This window comes from Streptopelia decaocto (assembly GCF_964273445.1).
Source record: "Streptopelia decaocto genome assembly, chromosome: 1".
Taxonomy (NCBI): domain Eukaryota; kingdom Metazoa; phylum Chordata; class Aves; order Columbiformes; family Columbidae; genus Streptopelia; species Streptopelia decaocto.
In genome coordinates this window covers 78,971,766-78,994,532 of record NC_138663.1, presented here as the reverse complement: position 1 = coordinate 78,994,532, position 22,767 = coordinate 78,971,766, and the positions used below count along the sequence as shown (strand labels likewise).

At 39.4% G+C, this 22,767-nt stretch overlaps 1 protein-coding gene across 2 annotated transcripts in view; it reads left to right on the top strand.

Annotated features, from left to right (window-relative positions):
• The window catches only part of PDE3A (phosphodiesterase 3A), a gene marked incomplete at its 5' end in the record, with an annotated part of 266,489 nt that overhangs the window by 164,891 nt on the left and 78,831 nt on the right, over positions 1 to 22,767 (top strand). For both annotated transcript variants that reach the window (XM_082063703.1, XM_082063704.1), the window contains one exon: positions 1,283 to 1,333. In XM_082063703.1, coding sequence (XP_081919829.1) covers positions 1,283 to 1,333 — 51 coding nt within the window. The remainder of the gene's footprint in view (positions 1 to 1,282; positions 1,334 to 22,767) is intronic.

The following is a 22,767-nucleotide window of genomic DNA, read 5'->3' as shown; positions in this document are numbered from 1 at the left end:
CGTTCTGCATTAAGCTTAGGTTGTAAATCTCATTGCTTACCTCTGATGGGAGAGAAGGCATTTTCTTTGGGGAAAAAAAGAGCAAGAAAGTGTTCGTGACTGTAAGTCATTACATGTCACATTAACCGTCGTATCTTTCATTCACGTATTTTTATATTTGTGTTAAACTATGCTGATGTGAGTAAGAAAAAGCATTACCCAGAAGAGATCCCTGAGTAGCTGTAAAAGGCAGCCAGCTCCCAGGCTGGAACAGGCGCCAGCCGAACATTCGGGTGCAGGATGAGCAGCAGCAGCGCCTGGTGAGCTGCACAGCCCAGGCACTCCCTGATGCTTCCCAGGGGTTTTGGGCAGGTGTGAGGAGAGCTTTATTGTCAGCAGTTTACATTTACCCATAATCTTTGGATACATAAAGCAGTAATAAAGCCTGCTGGGTATTCCCTCTCCTCTTTTTTTGTTCCCCACCATGACATACATGGAAAGAGCTGCTGTGTGCAAACTGTATGTTGCTAAGAGACTGAGTGCCTGTGTTAGCAGACAGTTATGAGCCACAATAGCAAAATTATGGGAGAAGGGAAATGATTTTTTTATGGAGTCCATCTGTACTGTCCCATGTCTGACCACTTGTCTCACAACACGGTCTCCTGTATGGTTGCGTGGAGGATTTGAGAGCTGAATTTGGGCCATAATTAATGCTTGTATTCTCTTTATCTTGAGGAGCTGTGTACCGTCACAGATTTTATTTTCCATAAGAACCCATCAGCTCTGAACTCTCTTTCTCTTTGCTTTCCTCTGCAATGTGATAACACAAACCTGTTTTCCTTTAGAAGGGTACAACTCTGCTTCTTATTACATTGAGAATAATTCAGTGGTGAGACAGAATTAAAGTTGTCACTAACTTTCATACCTGATGTAAAAATGTGCATTGCTATTTAATCGAATATCCCCTTGTTTTGGTAATCTCCTTATTGATTATATCAGCTCTCCTTTTGCCAGATCAGTATTCAATATTTGGCTAAAGCTGAATCTATGGCAGTGGGAATTTTATTGGCATGAGCAGTATTGTGATGCTGGATGTGTTTTGACACTGAATGTAAAGGTACAAAGTTATAGTAGCAACTCACAAGTCTTCTCACCCTCATTATGAAGCTAAAAGTTGTGTGAAATAAATCACAAAAGCAAACTTGTTTTTTCAAAGAAAATGTTTAATGGATATGAAAGTGTGAGTGTTTCAATTAAAGCTAATCAGTGCACTTTCTCACCTGTGCTTTTCTTTGTTTTTCAGCTCATGGGGCATTCTGAATGGGATCACAAACGAGGACCCAGAGGCTCACAGGTCAGTTGCTCAGTATTTTGTGTTTGGTTTTGTCTTTTTGTATGTTTCAGGTATTCCAGCAAGTTTTCCATTCAAAACTTGCAATGTTGTTCATTTGGTTAATATTTGCAGGGTTGAATCAATGCAAAAAAGCATAAAACCGTGACAGCTTTTGTTAATATAATTTTTGAGCTGTAATCCATACTGTTGATCCAGACAGATCTAAGTCATCCAACAGAAAGTTTCTTTCAATAGCAGGGAGATGAATTATAGATGTATTGGTAAAGCATTTCTTACTTAGCTGTCACCATTAGGATATCAAAGGAATACAGAGGAATACAGTTTCAAATAATATGTGTATGTTTTCTACAGTTTTTTCTTTAAAACCTAACAAACTTGTAAAACTTCGACGTCTCTCTCACCTTGTTCAATAATAAAGGGATTATTGGTGTTAGAACTGTGTGAAATTTGCAGGATATTCATTAAACAGCTTAGGAAGGACTGCAGTGCTGATTTTTTTAGGTAACAGTCTATCATTTCAAAAATATTAAAAAAAAACACTACCACCACCATCACCACCACCACCACCAACAAACAAACAGAAAACAGAAAGCACAGTAGTTTTCAGTGGAAACTAAGGAATTTTCAGAGATCAGGGAAATCCTATCCAGTCAAGTGAGACCTGTTCAGTACAAAATCTCTCCTGCCTCATCTGATGTGCTAGTTGATCGTGTTATGTCCTTCTGTCCAAAGAGCAGAAGGTAAACTGGACTGTAACCTACTGTTGAGGGGAAGGTAGTCTCTTGAAGGACTCTTAAAGTGACTTAAACTTCTTAAAATTTTCTAACATTGCAATCTTTAATCTGATTTTTGTGTGCATATGAAAACTTGAGTAGTCTTTCGTATGCTCTGAACCATGCACCAGAGTCCTAATGCTTTGCCTATGGCAGCAAAATATTTAGAGGCTGCTCTGTGGAGTTCATATGAAGTCTGCACTGATGTTACATCAGAGATGGAGGCTTAAGTCCTGTGTAAGTCCTCATGCCTGATGCATCCTGTTGGCTGTGTGCCTCCATGCTTAAAGGGGTTTATGGTGCCAGCTGGACATTTTTGAAGGTTTACAGCCAGCCAGTAAGAAACGTTAGAGAAAGGGATTTAGGTGTAAGGTAGGTGGTATCAATCTGGCCCAAATAGATTTTAAATTAAAAGGTAAAATGGATGAAGTTGACTATCAAAAAGGTACCTTACTGCAGGAAATCGGAGTTGGGCTGTTTAATAGGTGCCTTTTGAGTTTTCTGAAATAGTGAACTCACAGGATGAAATAGTTGCTGAGTAATTTGTTAATTATTTGTTCTCATGAGGCTATGGTTGCTTCCAAGGAGGGTTCCAGAGAAATAAATGGATTGTCTAGTTACTCTCTTTTGTCCCTTCCTGAGAATAAGGAGGGCTTTCACAGCATGGCCTGATTTCAAAGGAAGAGGTCTCATGGACATTAACTCATTTGCTGCAAATGCCCATGTATATGGAGTGCAAGTAAAACCATTTGTTGGGTACTGCTAGGGAAGCTCGTACTTGGGAAAATTAGATAACTAGTTACTCAAAAATAGATTAAATTCTCTGGATTTCATTAGAGGCTGAGGAGGAGGTAATTGTAAGAAGATAACTCAATATAAATGTAAAATTTTTCTCTGTCTTTGAGAGTGGTTTTGTTCTTTCTCTGTGTGATGTTTTATATACGCTGCCACCATTTCGTATTAAAAAAAAAAGAGGTGAGGGGAAGTTCAGTGGAATTCTCCACAAGTCAGCCTGCAGACATTTGAACCTTTCCTGAAGAATATTGTTGAATTATTAAAAACACTATTCTAGAAAACTATGTATCAGATTTTCCTGTAGAAGACACTCCTGCTGATTATTTTTTTCCTTAGGCAGAATGTCTTTCTTTTTGCATATTTCATTAAAAAAAAAAAAAAAAATAAATAAAAAAAATTGCACCCTGAGACTGTGTTCAAAACAGGAGAAAATCTGCATCTGTAGGGTCTCCTTGATAGAGCAGTGAGGTGTTTCCTCCTAAATCCCTCTAAAAAGAAGTGCATAGTTTTGATCAAGTCCATCCTCTGCGCAATCTCTTATTTCATTTGTGCTGTGCACAGATGTTCTACAAAGCTTCTAGAGAGCTAATTATTATAAATCTTGTAAGAACCTTGTAAAACTAACAATCAGCATATACCACAGAAATGTTTAGTATCTCGAATAGGGTAGGAAAAGCAAATGACCCAAGTTCTCTGATTACTGTGTGGTATCAGAGTGTCCAGTCACAAGAAACAAGGAAGAAAAGTTTCATTACGGGGAAGAAAATAAACCTCAGTTATTGCACCATGGCCTTAGACTCTCTCTTTTACACAGCTCTAAAAACTGTCTTTGACAGGAATAAGTTTGAATTTAATTTGACTAATTCCTCAAAAGGTTGGAAGTTTAGGAGGATCCGATATTTGCATGTAATATAAAAAACATGCTGATTTTTGTCCTTAATAAATGTACCTTTTATTAAACAAGGCCTTGCTTAAAAATTAAGATGAGTAATCTGTTAGGTACGCCTCTCCTTCAAAACCAATGCATCAGCTGTTTAAAGATGGGCTGGCAAGTGTGTGCAGGATCTGTCATACGGTTGTCTGTGGTGTTTCCCAAGGTCCATGAGGCTTTCCTCCAGCAGAGAAAAGGCACTTGGCGGGAGAGGTCTCTCCTGGCCAGTGGTAACCTGTGCTGCTCAGGCAAGCGGCGAGAGGGAAGGAAGGGGTTTAAGCTTGTGTTAATGGGAGCTTGTTTATTAGTCGCCCATGTCATCTTTTAATTTTTATGCAGTAAACTGAAGAAAATGGGAAGACAGATCTTAGGAAGCCACCTGTGTGTGTGAATGTTAACAGTGTCACTTGAGAGAAAAGCAAGTGGAACCACCAGTTTACCATAATGTAAAACTAAAACCCACATATAAACTCATAAAATTATTCTACCAAGACTCATTAAACAAAACTAATTCTATCAAGTTTTTTTTAAGAAGTTTTCTATGGCATGTGTTGAAGCATGAGAGGAAACTATTACAGTGCACGTCATGCTTCTTGATGACCCACTTGGAAAATATATTCTTTTTCTGCTTGTGGGAGTTAAATGCAAAGTGAAGTAGTTACCAGTACTGATGGATGTCAAATGAAATACACTGAGGCTTATGGAATTTCTGTTTGCAGGAGTTTGTCTCCTGATAAGCATCTGCAATTCAATAGAATGTAAATGGGACAAGTAAAGAGCAATCTTTACAATATTTAACTTGCTCCTGGCTTCCACACCAACGCCTCACTCAACTTTATTACGCATTACATGCATCTATATGTATATGTATGTTGTAGGATTCTTTATCTTTTAAAACAATTTTACTATCAAAGCTGCTGTAATTAGAGTGAATTAGGTTGCCTTACAAAGAGCAGATGAGTTCCTGGCTACCTACCTCTTCTTCTTTTTTCTTTTTTTTTTCCCCCTCCCCCTCTTTTTTTTTCTTTTTAATCTCTGAAAGTTAACACTGCCTGATGTAAATGCTTCATGCAGAGAACTCACTCTCTGGATTTGAAATCATTCAGAAAGTGCAAAGTTAATTTCATTATGTTCCATGCTGTTTTGGTTTTGTCTGGGATAGAGTTAATTTTCCTCCTGGTTGCTGGTGCAGTGCTGTGGTTAAACCACAACACATGCTTAATTTTTAAAATTAATATGTGTTAGGATTTAGCCAGGAAACTTCAAAATTGAGTTCCAAGTTAAAGAATTTCTAAATGTTTAGGAATATTTCATCTGCCTGAAGAAATCTCTCAAATAACAGGTGCAGTGTGTAAAACCACATCATCTTGTGTGAGGGGAAAATATTCATATCCATTTCTAATATCAGTACATGCTACAAGAAAATGTGAATAGCAGAATTCATCTTTGGCATATTATCCCTCTGCAGAAAAGATGTGCAAACTGTATTTTAATTATTCTACTTAAATATTATACTTGATACTCCTAATATATTTCAGGTGGAACCCATGACATGCTTTGTGCACACATTTTTACACGGGAACTTGGATGTGTGGGAGTTATTTGTTGCTCTGTCATCAAGCCTTGTTTGGCTTGCCGAAGATGTAGGCGTAGCCCCAGGATACAGTGGAACTGAGTGGTCGTCTCTCCAACATTTTAAAAGGATGATAATTGGGAGAGAAACACAGGGGTCCAGTCTTTTTAATTCTCTTTAAATATAAAAGCTCTCAATCATATATCTGAGGTGCTTCGTTTCACCCCTCCAGTTCCTAAGCAACAGCTATTTTCAGATTGAGTGCGTCTGGTGTTGTCTACCTACTCCATGCTTTTTGCGAGGTAATTCGTCAGTGAAAGCTAGGCTTTTCACTGCCTCCCTTTCTCATGGCATGATAAGGAGACGGATGCTTTAGAGAAACGGAAGAAGATTGGGTGTGACTGATCTCAACCTTGCAGCTTGCAAAAATCGTGTGCACACCGAGGAGCTCTGCCGTCTACAGCAATGAAGCACTGGAGTCAGAAATAAGGTTCTTGATATTGGTTTGGGAGAAGACTTTTTCTCGAGTGTGGAAAGACCTCTAGAGCAGATTCAAAATCATGAGCCGGAAATCTCTGTACTTGCTGAAGCGTAGGTGGGAGTCGATTCCCGCTACTGACCAGGTACTGTGCTCTGGTGATCTGTTGTGTCACTGTCTTCCCATGCAATGCCACTGTAAAGAGATTCATGGTGATTTAACAGTGGTCGGCGGGGTCCTCTGCATGCAGTGAGAATCAGCTTATCATTACTTGTCGTTTCCATGATAAATAGTGCAAAATATTGGCAAAGCTGATGTTGCGAGAGCATGTACTTGTGACTGTGGAGGTGCCATGACAGCCCACTAATGCAGACTTAAGTAATGGATAGAATCTCCCTGTCTCAAAAATGAGACTTTTTTTAAAGGCTTTAGGAGTATTTTAAACCAAGTGTCTAAGGAAAATTGTAGTCTACTGCTGATGGGTTCTTTGGTGTGTATCTTTGTTGCATTTCATATCTTACGTGTGTGTGTGTATGTATGTATGAAATCACTGATCACAAGTACATGCAATGCATTGGCAGAACCTCAGCTTTTTCAGCATCATCTAGGTTGATGCATCATTATAAATATGCTAACAAGTATGAGAGTGAAACAGATGTGAACGATATAGAGCAGATGTAACAGAAAAGTTGTGGGATGCTGTTTGGAGCAAGGATCTTCACCATAATTACGACTAAGATGTGGTGAATGGGAGTACAATTAGTAAATTTCCTGCTTCTTGCTCCAGGCAATCCAGGGCTTTGCAATTTTTTTTGGCAATATCTTACTTGGGATGTAACGGCACTAAAAGAAATCATTCTAGAAATAATATTGAAGGGAAAGTGGAGGTAGTAGCTTATTACATATTCCAACTCAGTTTTCTGCTTATAAAGTGGTTGGCTATGAAGGGATGCCTTTATCAATGGGAAAGAGGGAATTTGGGAGAAAATTCTTCAACAGAAAGAAGGATGAACTACAATAATACTTCCCAGTTTTTGAGAAGAATCCTCCTGTACCCTTTCAATTGAGAGAGGGAAGGGAAGGGCAGATTGCATGCCATATTTTACAGGGTTGTAAATTTTTAAAGCCAGATTTGATCACTGTGAACATCTAGAGATCTCGGACATATTACTAGTCAAAAATATCATGGTGTCACAAACAGGCCTATGTTTTCTAGTTAAATAAGAATATGCCTTTTAAATATATCCAGTCTTATTTTAAATGTTTTAAGTGAATAATAATCCACCATATTCTCTGAGAAAGTTTTTCTGGTTTTTAAATGTTGTTTTTTTTTAACGTAATGCCTTCTCTTTTGACTTCTTCTAATCTTACACCATATCAATTTGCTACAGCTTTAAATGCCCAATTTAAAAAGTCCTCTTTCAGAAATATTTTTTGTTGCTGAAAGATACCCAGATTATTCTTCTCCTTTGGCTTGCTATCATTTAAACTAGCTGAAATACTTAATTTCAAAGGAATCAGATTCTCTGGTAATTCACAATAAAAAAGTTACAATAAAAATAATAAGAGATTGTTGACGGATAGAATTTCATTGCATTGAAGCTGAATTGATCCAGTTCAGTCAGACATTCTTAAATCTCCTGGTAAACAAGAGTAAATAAATGCTCTGTTAGGAAGTTGAATCATTCGTCATTGTGTTTCTGTTAAGATGTAGAAACACTAATGTAGTTTCCAAGGAAAGCTCTTATTTCAGCCTCACTTTTTCAGTGTTTCCTTTTCCTTTTATGTTTCCTAACCCTGATGTTGCATTGCGTCTTACTGTGTTGCAGTATGATGTGTCTGGGAAAGATAAGTGTTCCTTACCTTGGTGTGAGGTGTGCTTGAGTGCACTAAGCTGTGTATCCTTTCCCTCATCAACCCCTCAGTGCTGCTGGAGGGTTTTAAAAGAGAAAAGAAAATTTCCCAGACCTATCTACCAATTTGGGCGTAAGCGAGACTCAATAAGTGACACACGTAGATGGAGTTGACTTGAGCGGAGCGTGAATCCATAAGGATTGTTTGAAGGTAAACTAAGGGAGGGAAGATGATGTTCAGCTTCAAAGCCACAGATATTTCTCTGGCTCTTCGCACTTCTTACTCTGAGTGGCACAGGTGGAGTGGAGCTGCTCTGCTTGTTCTTCCCCTGCTCAACAGTGCCTTATTGGAAAATGCAGTGATTGTGGAAGACGACAACCACAAAAAGGCAACTTCTTGAGCATTTTAGGCTGATCCTGTTCACACAGTTATGATACAAAAATAATAGCTCCGGCTTTTGGTGCAAGTTTGTTATTTAGTCCTTAAAGGGATGCACTAGAACGCTGAGGAAATGATACTGCATTTCGATAGGCAAGTAGTAACACTGTATAATATTTCTCTATTCAGGCAAGATTAAAGATATTTAAGTTAAGAAAACCTCTCCAAAATTGCTTACTGTATTACCTTTTCGTTTTTCTTTTTTCTTTTTTCTTTTTTTTTAACTAAAGGAAGGAAATAAAATGGAATTCTGAAAGTGGGATTTTTGGTTTGATCTTGTTTCTAAATTAAAATAATTTGGCAGATCTGACTTTTAAAGCCATGGGAACTGTAAGTCTGAATTCTGATATTCTATTTGAACATATTTTGTATCTTTTAGAAGTCATTATGTGATCTTTATTCCTCATTTTACACACTTTACATCAAATCAAGTGAAACCAAGAACAGCAAGCAGGCTGAGAAGGACGGGTGGAGAAGAAACAAGAGTAGTTACAATGGCTATAGACAATATTGTTGGGGGTTCTGTTGTTTGTTTGTTTGGGGGAGTTTGTATAATTTTATTTTTGATCAGTTGAGCGTCATTTACACTCACAGACACTATATCACAAAAGTCTCTGTGGTTTCTGCGGTCTGGTGCAACGAGGGAATTTTTTCGTGGGTTTTTGGCTTTTTGTGCATGTGAAAGAGTGAGGCAATTGGTTTCAAGTGTGAACCCTGAATTAGGTCTTTTTGGTTTTGGTTGATGAGAAACACCTTACCTAGCTACATATTTTTATATGTGGGAGAGCCTGATCTTGTGGGTGTTTTGCATGGGTAAACTGAAGCAAAATTATGATTAATTCTGCATTATATATTAATGTCTATTCAACAAACCACATTATCTCTTGGTGCTTGAATCTTGAATTCTCAATAATTTCAGAAGGAGCTACCTTTATAGATCTAAGGAAAGAATTTATGAATGCTTTTCTTTCTTGTCCATCCAGCTGTTCAGATTGCCTGAAAATCATTTTGAAGTTTCAGTACAGGTTTGGGGGGCAGTTCTCTGTTGGTTTTATTTGATGTATGTGCCTGAGGATCTTGTTTCTTGGACTGATCCTAATTTTTTATCCCTGATAGCTACAGCTGAGAATGACTTCAGCGAATGGATATGCACTTGAAGTGCTGTGGTAACCAAATGAGCCAAAGGTGATGAGGTGTTAAATATTTGCTGTAAGGATGTTGAGTATTTCCCTGTGCCTGAAATTCCCTGTAGATTTCACAGGCCATAGTCTTTGAGCATAGAAGTTGTATTTTATACCAGTCCTAAGACAGGAAAAGATCTTCACTCATTAGCCCATGATGTAAACTTCTAATTGTTTCATTGGTGCCTGTGAATTTAAAAAGTAGGAACTAGATTTATACAACAATAGAAAGCCCAAATAACCCAGTAATTGATATACAGTTTTACATAGCCCAGGATTGTTCAAGGGAATGTACTGTGAAGGTAAAAAATTGCATCAGTAATATTTCTGTAGTGAAAAATGCATGCCTGTAGCAGTAAAAACAATGCTAATACTCTCTGTACCATTAAGTCACCAGTTTAGATTTTGATGGATTTGTGTAAATCTCATGAAGTGACACCTCTCTTACCTGCCAGCCATTTACAGTGCAGCTATGCCTAAGGCAGCTTGCATGGACAGTGCAATATCCTCTTCCTTACCATTGATCTGGTAGATGGGAGAAACTCCCATAGCCTACAATCTGTGCAGGGTGCTAAACTGAAAATAAATTGATTCAAATTTTACTTGAGTTGTAATTCTGTAAAATGATAAATCCAAGGATTTTCCAAGAGAGAGCTTGATATATTGTTACATCATGCAGCAACCATATTTTCACTGTGTTTCTGCATGATCTAATTCTGATGGATTAAAGCTGGTGTAAAGAAATGGAAGAGAGGTTCCCTTTGTCAGGATTGGGAACTGTCTTTTCAACTTTTTTTTTTTTTTTTTTTTTTAATAATGGCTTGCTTAGCCACAGACCTTTTTACTAGCTGCATCTTGCCTTTCTGCTCTGAATCATCCTCACTTGTAACCCCTACACATCCGTGAGGATCCATACATCGTATCTGATATCTTTATGAGAAGGCTGGATATCATGTGATTTATTTTTCTCTCAGACATCCATTAAATTCAGACTTTACTGCTGTTCAGCTGCCCCTGCATCCAGCAGCCTGACAGCAGTATGGCCAGAGCCAGCTTTGCTGGGAACTTCATGCTGAGGAAGTACAAGCCTCTGCAACACACCAGTTCTTGCTTCTCATCAGCAGGTGTGAATGCATTGGTGGGGATGTTTGTATAGGGGAGGGCCATGGTGGAGGCTCGCTTACAAGCAGGACGGTGTAAGGAACCTGCATGATAACCCTCAGTGCAGCAAGGATTCTTGGTATGTGCAAAGGTCATGAAGCTCTTCATAGAGAAGAGGATGAAGGAATGGTTATGGGTGAGGAGGCCTCGGAGGAGTCAGTGTGGGACTGTGTAGGTCTCCCTGGCTCGCAGATTGCCTAGGGATTAGGAAAATGTCCAATAGAGCCAGGGTCAGCTGGAGCCAAGAAGTTCCTTTTCCTTTCAAGTGCCTGTGTCCGGTGGGTTGTGCCTGGTTATTTCTTTTGCACAGCCTGTCTCCCACAGGCAGGCTACAGCATGTGCTGGGAGCCCTGCTCGCCATGGCACCACCACCACCGCAGCATGTGCTCTCTTGAAGAGGTTTCAGTGGCAGAATAATAAACACGCACAACCGTGGAGAGGCAATGCAAGACAAGGTAGAGGTAATACACTGCTTTGTGTCATGGCATTTACTTAGAGGAAGTGTATGGCAGCTGTCAGTCAGACTGCTGCTGGAACAGCAGTATCAGTGACCACAGGAGCTCAGCAGAAGCCCCCAGCTCCTCCTGCATCTCCAGCTTATTCAAATCCATGCACCCAGGTGTTAGAGCCTTCTCATTCATCGCTCGTCTCTGCCCCCATCTTCACATTAGAAAGGCTCTGCCCAAAGCAGAGTTCCTGCTGGAACATGTCAAAAGAGTGGTCCTTGTATCTTACCTCATCCTTCTTATTATACCTGAAAACAGCTTAAAAAATGTATTTTCTGTTAAGTATGTTTTTGTGGTTTTCCACAGTCATTCATTGTTAATAGTACCTTACTTTATCCTTTCATTCAGCAAACAAGTTTTCAAAGCTTTAGTGGCAGAGCAAATATTTGTGGAGTTTGGGATGTTAGGAGGAAGAAACCTCATGGGAGGGTAGTAGTTCGGTCAGAATATGGAGCTGGGGGTGGGCTTTTGCAGAGCAGGCAAGATGCAGAAAGCCGAGACTGGGATTAAGATATGATCTATAAAATACTTCCTTGCTTTCTAATGCAGCAAATAAGTGGTGTAATGCAGAAAGCTATCTCAAAGAAATAATCTGCCTCAGATTTGGCCTTGCTTCTTATAGAGGTGAGGAGTGGCACCACAGCTGTGGTGTGACTGTGAGACCTTTTCTATTTGTCTCCTAGGCTTTCTACCCTGCTGCTCTAATGAATGTCCAGGAGGGGAGCAGGGTTGTAATGAGCTTGGCACCTGAAAGAGACTACTGTGGTTTGCTGATATACCACCACCACTGCTCAGGAGATAACCAAAGGGGTTTTACAAGTACTCAGGATTGTCAGAATGTGCATTTAGGCCAGGGAGCCAATGTTTCCAAAATGCAAGAAAGAGAGCCCAGATCATTTCAGAAGGATGAGCAGCGGAAATACACTTGTGGTCTTCCATGGTTTTCGTCAGGCAAGAGCAGAGGCAGGCAGTCTCAGCGCTGTACATCCTTCCACGCTGGCAAATGGCAATGAATTGTCTGTAGTGATTCACAAGAGCCTGAAGTGTGATAAATTGCACTTTGTGTTGATGTAGAACTGTAAGAGGCTAGAAGCTGGCAGGACAGAAGACAGCATAAGTCTGGCTGGCAGTCGTGACACAGATGACGCAGGGAAACCTCCTCCAACCTCCCATATCCATCGCAAGATGGAGAAAAACCTTTTAAATGGTGTCAGCCAATCTATGAATCAGCTTCTCCACCCCAAAATACTTTGCAGTGGGAGAGAAGTAGATTAGAAGCTTGATAATGATGGACCTCTTAAGACTCAGTCACTCTGTTATGTCAGTATTCTTCATAGTTAAGCAGGAGCTCAACACAGATTTCCAGAAGTACTGCCTTTCTTCTTCAAATCCTTTCTCTACCATTAATCCTCCCAGGTTTGTAGTGCAACTCTTGCTGCTAGTCGGGCAGTCCGGTTGTGTGACATAGAACAGAAGCTGGCTGATGATATACAACTTAAATTCTGTTTTACTTTATTCAGTGAGCAAGTTCCAGTTCAGAAAGGTTGTGATTTGTAGGTTCATAGGCATGCTGCAGTTCAGTGCAGTTTGGAAAAGGAATCAGCACTGGAATGCAAACGGCAGTCTGAAGTCACATCCTGGTGAAATGATTCCTTGAAGCAGCATGTTAAGAGAATAAGCAGTTAGGCAGTATGACATTTGACTTAGTATTTTGAAAAGCAGAGATAGTGGAAGAAGCTGAAATGCGGTCTGCTTTTTGGTGGGTTTTTTTTGTTGTTTTTGTTTGTTTGTTTGTTTGTTTTTGTTTTTTTTCCAAACATTGCCGTAGGCTGGAGAGTGCGTATCTACTTCTGTGGTGCAGATATAGCTTGATTATGACAATTGAATTGAGAGGACAAGATTATGAACTGTCATCATTTGGAGCAGAGAAAGCCGATCTCTTTCTCTGGGGTGATCAGACTCCTGAAATACCCCTTAACCTCCCTGCATTTCTCATCACCACAGTGTATCTTTATGGTCCAGCAGTTTTCATTTTTTTTGTTTTTGTTACTGTTTTTTATAGAATGTAAGTTTGCTGGCTACAGCTTATATTTCTCAATTGCTTCTTTATAAATTCCTTTGAAGCAGTTCAGAGGCTTATGCTCTTCAGGTTAAAAAACATCAGCTAAGAGATTTTGTTTGTGTGCACTTTTTTAGCTTTCCAGTTTCAAACTCTTACACTTGTGTGTTGGGTTTTGGGGGGGGTTGAAGTGTATTGACATCTGACAGTTGAAGTTGCTGGTCATCTTTAAGTACCCATTGAGAAATTTGTAGACTTTCAGAGACTTTGATCATGCTGAAATTCAAGTCTTCTGTTTTAGTACAAGCAAAGCTATCTGCAGGTTTTCAGATAGCAAATTCTTCAAATTTCCAAAATTTGGGCATCCACTTGCCAATCTCTGAAACAAAACCTACACTGAGATTATTCGGAGTCCAGAGCAGTGCCCTTCAAGGAGATTAGTAGTAGGTGATTAGTAAAACAGTGTCCCATTAGTCTTCTGGAAGTGGCTTTGCTGGATAAAAGTTTCTGAATACAAGCGAAGAGTTGCAAGGGGAAATGTCAGTGCAAATTTGAAGTTTTGCAAAAATATAAGCATCTGAAAGCAGGATTTTATGAAAGGAAGCGATGGCCAGCATAATAATGATACAGCTAGCTTCTTTGTAATGAAAAATACCTACCACATTGCGTAGCACTGTGGCTTTTGTGATGATAAAAGACTGAATTTCAGCTCCTCCCAACTATCAAAACCTGAAAATTGTGATACAAGGCGCTCTTTCAATTTTCAGCAACATCTTAAATTTAACTTATTGCATATGTGTGTTTCAAGTATTTGTCACCTACCCAAAGAAATTGTTCAACGCAAGCATTATAGATTTTTTGCTTCCTGTTTTCAGAGATGAAATGTACTTCTTTTTTTACTGAATAATGATTATGCCCAGTCTTCAGCCAGGATGTTTCCACTAGTGTGTTAATAGTAGCACTGCTGGAGGATGTGGGCTGCTCTAACCTTCCTTACAGAGTTTCCACAATGCTGTTAGTAGCAGAAGATGTCGTCAGGAACAAGGACAAAATGAGCTGACTGATTTCACTCTATAATGGAAACTTTGGTTTGATAGCAATTTTATTATTAGTTTGTTGGGTTGGGGGGGAGGGAGGAGAGGGGTGGGTTTTTTAGTTTTGCTTTTTTTCTTTTTTCCTGTGCTTTGTGTCCATACTGGGGAAGACATGTATGCTGTAATTGCCGCTCTCTGGGATAGTTTTAAAGAATAAATAAGTGAAAGTATTTCCTATTGTTCCTTCCTTACAAGAACACATGCTGAACTCTCTAGTAGCTCATTTTATGAGTTTCCCAGTGGAAAAGCTCACAGCTGATCAGCTCTGTTCCCAACAGCAGATGTTCTTTTTCTGTTTGACTTTAGTAGTGAGCCATAATTTTGTTTTGTGTCTGATGGATCAGTGTTCAAAATTTCAAAATGAATTATTGGAGCAGCCTCCTGAGATTTTGGAATAAGCCAGAGCTGGAGTAAATCTTAAAGTCAAGTCATAAAAAATAAAATTTAATGTTGGGTTGGATTTTACAGATCAAAGGTTCATTGTGTAATGGGTCTGTGTTGCTCAATTTTCAATTCCTGAATAACCTTGAATGTTATAAGAGAGCAGTATGGATTCTTGCAGTCCATAAAGGAAGTCTGGAGATTATCAGACCTGAATGTAGAGTTCATAATTATTGAGTTACTGCGCTTTATGCAGGACTGAAAAAGCTATTTGTTATAGTGAATAGACAAGCCCATACAGGAGAGGTAGAGGCATCAGTTATTGAACTGCAAAAAAGTTAAAAAAAATTAGCATGAAACAAGTATCTTTGTTAGTGATCTGAATGATGGGCAGAGTGCACCCTCAGTGAATGTGTAGATGATACAGAACTGGGAGTAGGGGCCGTGGAGCTTCATTCTCAGAAATTTTCAAAACTCAACTTGATACGGTTCTGAGCAACCTGCTTTAGCTGTTGCTGCTTTGATCAGGGGAGCTGGAGTGGACAATCTCTAGAGGTGACTTCCTACCCTCAGCCCTTCTGTGGTTCTGTGTCCCATGTCATGGGGTGCTGTTTTTCCCCCTCAACTACAGGAAGTTTTTTTTTCCTAAATTTAGTAGCTAAAAGCTGTGATGAGGTGCATTAGTGCTACCAGATACTAGTCTGCTAATATTCACAGATTTGGTGATAAACAGTATTGCCAAGAATGTCCTTCTGAGAGTGTGGTGCCAGAGCGTACCATTCTGTGGTGCTTGCAGATCATAATGTCTTAACTGGCATCCTCATTGGTGCTGGTAAAAGGGATGGAAAGAGTCCAGAGTTAAGAATTGAGTCATTTTCTACTAATTCTTTGCAAGACAGGGAGCGAGCAAGGGCTGCAGTGTTAGTGATCCTGTCCTGCTCACTGAGGTGTGGAAGCAGAAGATGAGCTTGTAGAGTTGTAAAGACTCGTTCTCTCCATATCCCAGCCCCATCCAGTAGCTGGAAGACACGTGGCAGTAGCAGATGTTTGCCTTTTCATTTTCCCTACACCTCTCCCAACACGCACACAAAAACTGGGAGGAGGGAGAAAAAATAGATGGGGAATGGGAGCCAGAAAAAAAGCTTTCCAAACAGAGCAAGAGCTTTATTAAAAACTGGCTACCAAGATAGTGATTTAAAACATGTAATCCATTTTCAGAATACATGGATAGAATTTTGGTAGAAACCCAGATAACCTTTCTTTCTGTTTCCATTAACTTTGCTTCTGAAGCACAAGAGCTCACTTCTCTAAAAATGAGCTCTGAAAATAAGTAAATGTCATTTGTTAATGCTGTCTATTGTTCTTCTGGTACCTGACAGACAAACGATTTTAATTTTTCTGTTCTGTATGGCTTTGTAAGCTCATATGCTGTTCTCACATACATGCTGTTAGCTTCGAAGTAAACCCCACACATATGGCATTTTCAGTTTTCACATCCAGGATAGGGGAACCTGAAGCTACAAAGTTGAGTGATGGGTGTGATAGAAATGTAGAATAGCAATAAGCTTTTTGTGTGTCATGGACTAATTTTTATAAGTGTTTAAAAATAATAACTCTCTGCATATAGAGACTGTGCTTTAGGACTCCTGGAGGGATTTATGTGCTTGCTTCTTTTAAATTAACAGTTGGAGTTGAGAGAACAATCTGTGAATAATTATTTTATATTAAGTTCTTCATTAAGATGCAGAAAAGGAAGTGAGGATAGCTGACAAGAGAATCTGCAGTAGTACTTGCTATTCCTTACAACTCTGTGGGGTGTGAGAGTGATGAATAGATAAATTCCACGATAAGGATCATAAAAGATCAATGTTGCCTTTGAGACAGTGCTGTTTCAGAATGGTGATTGTTTCTGGGATTTTGATGTGGTTGCATTCTCATCACAGAAGCAGGGTCTGGACAAAATCACACTGTAGATTTTGATTCATTTCTGTCCAGATAGGAGTTGTTAGAAAGTATGATTGTACGTGTGTTGTCTGTGTGTAACTGCCACCTCCTGTCTAACAAGAGGAGACTTTCTTTTTGGAGCTAGTACCATTATTAGCATTGATGATGAGTACAGCTTGATGTTGGTGGAGGAGCAACACAAGGCACAGTGTCTCCTTCAGCAAAGGACACAGTGCAGATAGATATCACCTCAGTTGTGATAATCCCCCAGCATGCTTAAGCTAGAGCAGAAAAGGGCATGCTGTACACTCTATTTTTTTTTGTTGTTGTTGAAGAACCAGTAGAACATAGAAGAGGAGGAAAAGTCGAAACTGAAATTGAAGTGCCTTAAGAGGGGTGCAAATCAGTAAGACAAACTATCTTGTCTTGTACCAGACGCATTTTCTGGAGTAAATTTCATAATCTTGTGACATGGAGTGTCCTGTTGGCTTTTGGACTGCATAGACAGCACCTTGCTTTTAAGATTGTGATACTCTTTCTCTACCCCACCACCCCCCCAACACTGAGTCTTAGAGTTGGGAAAAAGAAATTGGAGAAGTTATGCAACTGGATGTTGAATTCCTGAGATGCTCAAGGTCCTAGGGATGTGCTATTTTTGTTGCTGCAGGCATTTAAAAAAATGTACTTCCAACATTTTGTTTTGGAATTATTGCTGGAGTTCTGAAGTCCAGGAATTTTTAGCAACTCCTCACCATGGGAGCAGAAAGAAACAAATCCAAGATATTTTAATATGGCACACACAGTTCTGTTGTTGCCAAAGGGAAGTGCTCTACTTAAATGTCAAGAGTATGTTAGCAACAGCTGACTTGAGAGAAGTGATTTGGTGATCCTAATCCGGTTTCTAATGGTCAGTTGCCTTTTACTGAAAACTCTACCTTGGTCTTTCAGTGCTTGGGAGGTGTTTGTTGTGTCATGGATATGTAACCTGCACTCTTCTCATTTCTTCTAGTCAGGCTTTTCAGAGTCCTTGTAGTAGTGTAGATGAACCTTCCTTTGTCAACATCTCTTTCATGTGCTCTAGAGGGAACCACTCGAGGTGGCAATCGCATAAAGGCACAGCACAATTTCTGAGTCAGACTTTTCTTCTGGTGATATTTGGAGGTGCACCTCATATTTTTCTTCACCTCCTGATCTCAGCTGCTGGGGACATAAATAAGCAGTGCTCTTTTAACTAGTGTGGTTCTTCCTGTAATGGCACTTGATCTCATTTGGAGTACTTTTCCCTGTTTTCCTGACGCTTGCTTGATCATCCCTCGCAGTATGAAGCTAAGTACTTAGAACCTGTCCCACGCCTATTCCCTGCCATGTTGGAGAAACACTAATGACACCAAAGGACATTTTTGTCCGTTACCATGAAATTGCAATGTAACTTAGTCTCATCTGTAAGTTTCTTATACGACCATAAAATCTATGCATATTGATCCTGGGCCTGTTTTAAATGCTGAATTTTGGCTCAGTAATACATGACAGTTATTTTTCCAGCTATTACTTCAGGGATCCCAACGTGACTACTTCAACTGTAATGCCAGCCCGGTCCTTTATGACACGTCCTGTGTACTACTGGCATCTCAGATGCCAGATGTTTTCAGCTGACCAGAGTGCGTGTCAGCTCTCACTAACTCTTCGTCAACTCCGCATTTGATTATATTCTTCTGTATGCTTAATTTACTGTATTAGGGCCTGTCTCTCTCTTCTTTTTTTTTTTTCTGTTTCTTCAGAAAGGTTCTAATGCCTCTTTTTGACTCCTGAGAAGCCTTGTGTAGAGACCTCAAACCTATGCTTCATCCTAATTCCCTCTCCAGCTTCCTTTGTATCATCTTTGGCTCTGTGTAGGCCCCTGAACCCAAGCAAAGTTGCCTTAACCTTGACAAACTTTTTTTTCCATTTGCAACATTTCTAATATGGAACTTCTCCAAACCACAAAATGTGGTCTGGGTTCTCAGTATTTAAACCTTAGTCCATGCAACGTCTATTGCTTTGATCTTTACCCTTTTCAGTTAAGTACAAAAATCTTCAAATTGTTCCTGTTACTCCTGTCCATCTGTTACTACTTCTAATGATCTGATCTGCTCTCATCAGAGCCTATCTATACCTTTCAGTTTTTAATCCTATATCTAAATTTAACTCTTTCATTGTGCCATTTGACAGTGTCATAACCTAGTGACTCTCTCTGGACAAGGAAAACAAAAGAAGACTCTCTCAAACTTTTTTATAACTTCATTTTGTTTCTGTTGATCTTTAGTATTTGTTTGTTTGGTTGTTTTTTGCTGTTCATTTTAAAATTTTTGTTGCTACTATGTTTTATAAGCCAAATCCTATGGCCTTTATTATAACACCTGTTACCTTACATGAGAATATTGATAGTTTACAGGCCAAAAATTGGCTCTTTTTTGGCTCTTTTAGTACCATAGCTTTTTTTTTTTTTTTAAACTCAGGTGACTGAAAATGCTCATCTCTGCAACAGGCCTTTCATGGAAACATCATAACAGATGATGTGAACATGTTTTTACTGTTTTCTGCATTTTTTTTGGCTTGCCACCTAGAGAACAAAGCAAATTTGGCATTGCTATTTCAGTTTATAAAAATACAGTCTTTGTCAATTTCATGTGATTTGACTTTTTTTGCCTTCTTTCCATTAAAAATTCATTAATCGGTGAATATTTATTTTCTTTTATTATATCATGATTCATTAATGAGGATGAATGGATTAAATTTACTGGGGGGGATGCAATCACAAATAGGAGTAGGTGGTGAAAACTGTGAAAAAACAAGGTAGGATTGCCACTGTGTCTAGGGGTATGGAATAGGCTGCTCTGTGTGTAATGTGCTCTGGATTCCTTAGCGGGGTGTAACCTGATTTCTGAATTCCTGGCAGCCGGAAGTATTGCTCAGTGAGAGTTGCCATCCAGGTGATGCCTTAATTTGTTATGTCTGTATGAGGATATTATATTAACATGATTTTTGCATAAGTGCAAGAAAATGGCTCACTGCCTTCTACTCTCTGCTAGCATCTAGAATATGGTCCGTACCAATGTATCCAGATTTTGTGCTCTGAGTACGCTGTGGGGATGGGAAGGGTTTGGGGGGATAGCAGCCCATTTTGTGCATTTCTGCTGATGCCAGGATGCTGGAGCACTTGCTGCATAATCAGTTTTCAAGACTAAACTTGGCAGAAAACTGCCCTGTCCCGTGTCAGTGCATTCATCTCTTCAGCTGCTGTTGCTGCGCGCAGGTTTGTTTTCTGGGCTCAGTAACTGTCGGAGACTTTTCAATTATTTAACATGGATGAGAGTGTTGGGAGACCTTGACGTCACCATTTGCGTCATTTTGTCCACTTCATGGCTCTGTGGTTTGAGTTTTGAGGCCACATGTAAAACTTTTACTGGTATTCTCCTGTGCTAGCTTTCCCGCTGCAAGAGACAAGATTTTTTTTCCATGCTCCATGCTTAATGCACTGCAGAAGGAAGAAAAAGGAGGGAATTTGCAGTATTTACATTTGAGTTAATGAGCAAGGACAATTTGCCAATGCTGCCTCCTGCTAGCAAGAGACCAGTATGTAATCCTTTCATGAACCTAATCCAGGCTCTTATCTTACTGTTACTGCACTTCTTTTTTTTCCCAAATTCTCCTCTAGTAGCAAGGAACAGTCTTCTAACTGTTTTTATTTATGTCCATCCTATTTGTTACAGTCCAACATTATCCTGTAGCATAAACCAACTCCCCATCTAGGTTATTTTAAAGAGCAATCATATCCCCTCTCAGCCATCACTCTGTTACCTTAGACAGAGTTTGCTTTTTCTAGTCTTCCCATAGGTTATTTTCTTCCCTCCTGCAAAGGCTCTTTTCTGCATTTGTTTTAGTTAAGTTGAATTCAACTTTCTTCATAAATTGGATAGAAATTAGAGTTCACCTGGGTATCTGATTAAAATTAAAAAAAAAAAAAAAGAAAAAAAGTATAAATCTTATTTTTTAAACCTGATGTAATGCACAAGCCACTTAGTTCAACTTCAGATCATGAAGTTTTTCCTCTGTGTGGTATTCTAAGACACGTCTAATCTGCACCTTGTTCAATGGCATAAAACTTTCCTGCACCTAGCGAAAAGGCTTTGTGTGCTTTATCTAAGCATTATATTTTCTTCTTGTGACTGGATCACATAGATGCCTTGTATTTGTTCTTGAATAATGAACATGATCTTGACCATCTAAAGTGGCAAATCTTTGCATTTGGGCTGATTGAAAGCTCTGATTGCCAGTCCTCAGGAGTATAGCCTTTAGCTACATTACCGAATGGTGCTGGTTTCTAGCCCTCCACCCCAATTCAGTTTTTTGTTATGATGTTCAAGTTCTCTGTTGTGTGAGCAGTGTCTTTGAGTGCTGTTATCAGCACGTCTCGTGCTGACTGTACTTCTTGTGAAGTCTCACTGGTAAGAATTAATTTATCATCTTTCCTAAGATTGACCTGGCCTTTGAGAAATGAAAAAAATGATCTCGCTGCAGCCCACACTGACACATCCTCATAGGTGATTCCTCAGAGTTTTTGTCAGTAGTTTCCTCAGCAGCCAGACTAAGAGTTTCCCATCTGATGTTGGTGACAGTTGTGAAAAATATCATGTGTGATGGCAGTGAGGAAGAGGATGGAGGTCCCTGACATTGAGTCTGTCTCTGCTGCCTGGAGGACTGGAGTGACAGGAGCAAATGTCATGCAACTGCAGGTTATGTTTTTGAGTGACAAATCATAGAAATGTGTGGTCCAAACTGGGAGGTCAACTTGCTGTGTGTAGTGTGTGTGATGAGCAAAGAGCAAGGCAGAGGTTGAGCTAAATGTATGTAGTGACTATTTTGTATAACGTATGGATGGTGAAGAGTTATAGTGATATATATGATAATTAGCCAATAGGAAAAGGATATAAAGTTGGCAAAACTGAAAAAGAAGGTAGTATTGTGATTGCCATGTTTACATTTTGTAATTCAATTCTAGAGAAAAAGGAAGCAGGAAGAATCCCAGTCCTAGAGATAAAGAACTGAGTTTTCATGGTCTTTTCCCCCCCTAAAGTTGTGCTTTATTGAGTTACATGAAAAAACAGTTGAAGAAGAAAGCAGGAGGAATATTCCATCTTTCACAAAGGGACAGAAAAACAGAAGCCTTACCCAGAACAAATAGCCATAGGAAGTGGAGTAAATTGCCAGTCATCTGTCTCCCCTTGATTATCTGATATATTTGAGCAGTTAAAGAGGACTTTACTGCTTAAATGCAATCAAGAAGTGCATTTTCTTGGGTTATATTTCTTATTACAACTTTGGTGTAAGTCTCGTGATTGGGAACTTACCCTGATGCTTTGTTAAGATGTGTTCTCTTTTCTCTGTCTAGTGTTTAAAGGGAAGGCAGGTGACACTTTCAGTTCTCAGCTGCTGAATGGCACAAACTGAGGACTACAGTCAAATAACTGTAGTGTCTTGTAACCCAAAACAAGTTGGGAGCCTGGGTTAGGAAGTGTTTCCCACTGAGCTCTGTGTGCTGATTTGGGGAGCTGATGGTGTCAGATGCAAAGTCTTTCTTTTGGCAGATGCTTTCCAAGGCATTTCTGGCAGAGGCTCAGCCAGAGAATGACAAGACTTCATGCTTACGATGTCTCTTGACCTCATACCGTAACAGCCCATAACATACACTTTGTGTATCTACGAAAGGGTGTTAGATCCCATCCCTTTCTCAGATGCGTGTGTTGTCAGATATTGTGGGACAAATCAGTTCGGTGCAGCTTTTTTTGTGCTCTGCTGTCAAGCTGGAGTTTCTTCAGATTTGAAGGTTTTGTGTATAATATTTAAATAATATATTTTCCATAGGTATATGGATAGACCGTATATGTAGCCATGTGGGATGGATGTGGGTGTATGCTGCATTTTAAAAACCATATTATATTTTAAAACATGAGGAAATGTGTCATGTCATTGTTATAAAAATCTTACTTCTGTTGTTTATTACTTGGATCTGATCTATCAGACAAATCTGCTCTGGAGAACCAATTACAGCTTTGGTGCGTGTTGTGCTGGGTTGTTTGGTTGAAGAACTGGCCATTGAGAAAGCAGAAGCGGCATCTGTGCACAGCCTGTCTTTTCTGCTCTGGAAATGACTTCCTGACCATGAAACACGTCTGCACTGCAGGATTTTAAAACAAATTCCTACTTGTTGTTTGCTCCCTGATAATCAA